The 4,665-nt window shown below is 42.7% G+C and overlaps 1 protein-coding gene across 1 annotated transcript; it reads right to left on the bottom strand.

Annotated features, from left to right (window-relative positions):
* Window positions 1-4,030: 4,030 nt before the first annotated feature.
* Window positions 4,031-4,360, bottom strand: LOC129241542 (keratin, type II cytoskeletal 1-like). Its single transcript, XM_054877974.1, has one exon. It carries the CDS (start codon window positions 4,358-4,360, stop codon window positions 4,031-4,033), a length of 330 nt encoding a protein of 109 aa, XP_054733949.1.
* Between the last annotated feature and the right edge of the window lie 305 nt (window positions 4,361-4,665).

Here is a 4,665-nt window from a genome sequence, read left to right as displayed (position 1 = left end):
AACTCATTTTCACATCGGTGGCTACGTCAATAAGCAAAATTGTCGGATTTGGGGCTCAGAAAAGCCACACGTTACTGTAAGGAAGCAAATGCATCCACAACGAGTCACTGTTTGGTGCGGTTTTTGGTCTGGTGGCATCATCGGACCATTTTTTTTTCGAAAATGAGCGAGGAGCCGCGGTTACAGTAAATGGCGAGCGTTACCGTGACATGCTCAACGAGTTGTTTCCAAAAATTGAAGAGGTTGACATGGACGACGTTTGGTTTCAACAGGACGGTGAAACTTATCACACTGCCAAAGTTACACTCGAACTTTTGGCTACCGTTTTTGAAAACCGAATAATCAGCCGAAATTCCGATATCAATTGGCCGCCTCGGAGCTGTGATTTAAACCCGTTGGACTATTTTTTGTGGGGAGCCGTTAAGGACAAATGCTATGCGAACCATCCAGAGACGATTGATGCTTTAAAACACGAAATCGAAGTTGCCATTCATAAAATTGGAGCGCAAACAATCGAAAATGTGCTTAAAAATTGGATTGATTGAATGGCCTACTGTAAAGCCTGTCGTGGCAGTCATTTGAACGATATTATTTTTCATTCATAAATAACAATGTTCAATCTTTAAAATAAAAAAAAAAGTTTGAGCAAATATTGATTAGTTTTTTTTTTTTTTTATAGCCGATTCAAAAAGCAAATTTTACATGGCCCACCCTACATATAACTGGCGCTTACACCTTTATTTTGGGTGCTTGGCCAAGCTCCTACTTATATTTGTGGCGTGTGTCTTGACCAAAGGAAGGAGCCTGCAGTTTTAAACCGACTCCGAATGGCAAATGGTTTCTTAAGAAGGGGTTTTTCATGGTAGAAATACACTCGGAAGCTTGCAATTTCCTGCCGAAGCGCGAGCACTATTAGAAAAAAAATTTTTGTGTTTTATGCACGGAGTTTCGAACCTAGGCATTTTCTAATGGTAGTCATGCAAAAAGAGGCTCATAGGCGAGATTCGCAGAATAATAGGAATCCTTCGGGTCTAATGCCTCCCTATGTGTCCACTTCCACTGATGAAGTAGGTATTTTGAAGACTGTTCAGTGGGGTACGAGAGAGTTTATGGTTAATCTCTCGTACAGAGAATGATTAAGTCTGATTTTGTCACAAAGGTAACTACTTTGTTGCCATTTTCGGCGTAATTCTGTTCTGTTTGCAATATATATATATATATATATATATATACAATTGGCGCGTACACTTCTGTTAGGTGTTTGGCCGAGCTCCTCCTCCTATTTGTGGTGTGCGTCTTGATGTTGTTCCACAAATGGAGGGACCTACAGTTTCTAGCCGACTCCGAACGGTAGTTATTTTTATGAGCAGATTTTTCATGGCAGAAATACACTCGAAGGATTGCCAATGCCTGCCGAAGGGCGACCGCTATAAGGAAAAAGTTTTTCTTAATTTTGGTGTTTCACTGAGATTCGAACCTACATTCTCTCTGTGAATTCCGAATGGTAGTCACGCACCAACCCATCCGGATACAGCAGCCGCAATGAGCTGCTTAATTTCTTTGGTTGTTTTCCTTTCGAAATTGGGTGTACTCATCCAGCCCGCTTTCTGAGTTTCGTGAACAAACCCTTGAGCTTCTTCTTCTAAGTGATAAATTAAATGAATTGCAATTGAATTCCAAATAAGAAATTACAAAAAAGTTGTAGTATAGGTTGTAAAGTTTATCTACTTCGTAAAATAAACCTGTGATTCTCTAACTCAAAGAGTGTTGGCGGTCTGCCATTTGTTTAGACAGTTAACATCATCAGAGATGTTGTTGCTGTAAAATTAAGTAACTCCTAAAATTATTAACTCTTACCTTCCCAAGAGAGATCCTCCTTACACGACATGGGCCGCTTAATGCGTTCTTGCATGAGAGGCGGCTGTCTGTAAGTGAGGAATGTGCTTGTGGGTCGACAAGAGAGGACTAGGTGCATGTTCTCTGTGAATGTGCGATGTACTCAGACATTAGGAGTCTTGTGGGTGTGGGGATTAGTTGGACTGATGGACGGCATGATATGAGTGATGTTATTGCCAGCCGTCGGAATGTCGAACTGTTAGGTCAATATGCGCGTGAGGGTTTTTAGACGGCGAAGCAATTTTTAGGCGTTCAGTTGATTAGTTTTAGTTTGTGTATGCTGCTGTGAGATTTGAGGTAAGGCCATCAGTCCAGAGCTGTATGGAAGCTCAACTGGTAGTAGTCTTGGCTACGAAGTCTGACCGCAGACTCCCGGTGCCACCGGGAACAGAGACCCTCGGAGCTTGCTCCGACCTGTTCTTGAGCTAGGCCCTTGGGGGAATATCGTAGTGGTTGTGGTTTAACACCCAAATGCGGGTAGAGCTTTTTTGGCTCGATGTGGAGTTTCATTGCAACAGGGTGCCGGACCCAGTGGTTTAGATAGGCCTCGAAACCCGCCAAGGTGATTAGTGTGTCCATTCCGCACTGCCAATTGGTACCGTTAAATGCTTTTTGCGTTTTTGGGGCGCTGATAAATGCATTGATTTAATCCGTTGTGCTTTTGAGCACCGTAGTGTCGGACCGTCGTCGGTTGGTACTCACGTTAAAAACATTGGATGCTTCCCAAGAGAGGTCCATCACTAAAATAATCTAGGTTTGCTTAAAAAATAATTGGAAGAAATCATTACTTTTTGCCCGTACACAAAACTGAAAGCAAGGGAGGGATGTGATAAAATATTCAGACAAAAAAATAGTACACAAATTAGATAAATCTTGGAAACTTTCTTCGGTTTCTTTTTTCTCTTCGTGAGTGGATTGGCAGAGTTGTTTAGAAATCCCGTTGCTCGAACAAATCTACCGTTAATCGAAAACTGATAGAGAAAGTAATAACAAGGACGAGAGCATAATGCACAAACTAGCAAACACCGGGCTACAAAAGATTGTTGCCTCACACTGTAAATGCAATCGTAAATCAAGCGACTGCTCCTTAACGCTTTGAGCACTTTCTGCACACTCTGACACACGCAATCGTATGGTGCACGGACTTCATGGCAAACACATTTGGAGCCGGTTACCAAGCAAATACGCATTGTCAGTTGATAGTTTTACAATGGCAACAACAATAAAGCAAACATTTGGGGAAGAGAAGAGGTGCATTTTTATGTATGCATGCGTGAGTGAATGTTTGTCGACTGCCTTAGCGCACTGATTGGAGATGTCACATGTCACACACCTCCACCCACACCTACAGCTGCGCACGAGACCACTTACATACTTATGTGTATGTATGTACGCGTCGCGCTAAGCGTGCCACGACTTTGGTTCAAATCAGTGGCAAAGCTAAATTTAATGGCTCTACGCATTGTTAATACCCGCATGCAAGTACTTTCTTCAAATTCTTATACGAATGGAAGATATTCACCACTACGGCCCAACTCCTCGTTTGCGCTGCTCTACTGCTGTTGGCGTATGCAAAGTGGATTTATTGAGTTTAAATGCAAATTTCCCGTTCGCAAAGATTTGCGCAAGATGAGGCTGCTGCTAGTAGTCAGTCGCTCGCACCAGTTCGACGCTTGCATGTAAATGGGGTGTGAGCTCCCGGGCACAGGCAGCCTCTCCAGCGCGTAGCTACAAGACACAGAAAGCAGCCAGCAGATGCTCAAGAATGTTGCCACACGGAATGACAAATGTTGACTCAAGTTGTTACACAAATATCTACAAATGTTTTGCCCCAACTAATGGACGGGCGTGTGGGTGTGGGTGTATGTGAGGCTTAAGTGTCGATTTGTGTACTGTGCGTTGACAATTTGTTATTTCTGGATGAGAATGACGCGTCACATGGGATGGGATGGGGCACAAAGCAGACTGAAAAGTAGGTAGAGTAGAAGAAATGAAAACCGATTGCTGAGATTTTCCGTGCACTAATCAAAGTATTTTCAGGTACGTTTTTTTATTAAAACTGTATTGTACAACAGTAAAAAACATTTTAAAGCCATTTGAACACATTTAACAAATACTCCTCTACATAGCCAAATTAACCGAAAGGACCGCCAAAACCTCGTCCACCGAATCCACGCCTACCGAATCCACGCCTACCAAATCCTCGGCCGCCAAAACCTGGTCCTCCGAATCCTCCTCCAAAACCGGGCCCGCCAAAACCAAATCCAGGACCACCAAAACCAGGTCCACCAAAACCAGGTCCACCAAACCCAGGTCCACCAAAACCAGGTCCACCAAATCCAGGCCCGAAACCAAATTGCCGTTTTGTCCGCACCAATTCACCATCCTGATCCGCAGCTGTGCTCCTCCATGTGACCGCTAATAGCACAACGATAACCAATGCCAAAATTTCGTACAAGCGCATTTTTGCTTTACTTTCGCGCTCTAAATCACTGTCAATAAAATATTCGACTGAAGCTCAACAGCAACAGTGTCATCTTTTATACCACCACAGCATTTTTGGCAATGGCAACGAGAAAAATCCCCGATTATTGGAAATTTCTACTAACGTACATTTAGACAAGAATGAGAAAAGAATAATAATAATAATAGAAACAACTCCTATATTATTTTTGCGTTCTAAGTCTTGTCAAGAAACAATAACAAAAACCTGTATTCTGAAGTGTTTACGATTTTGATTCAAAACCAAAAGTCTTTCACGTGTCGTAG

This window comes from Anastrepha obliqua, chromosome 1 (genome assembly GCF_027943255.1).
Source record: "Anastrepha obliqua isolate idAnaObli1 chromosome 1, idAnaObli1_1.0, whole genome shotgun sequence".
In the NCBI taxonomy this organism is placed as follows: domain Eukaryota; kingdom Metazoa; phylum Arthropoda; class Insecta; order Diptera; family Tephritidae; genus Anastrepha; species Anastrepha obliqua.
The sequence above is the reverse complement of the archived record's forward strand: the minus strand, read 5'-3'. Positions and strand labels throughout refer to the sequence as shown.

What these genes read in the sequence shown, in the direction of transcription:
- LOC129241542 (XM_054877974.1), bottom strand. Translation starts at nt 4,360, where the DNA reads ATGCGCTTGTACGAAATTTTGGCATTGGTTATCGTTGTGCTATTAGCG.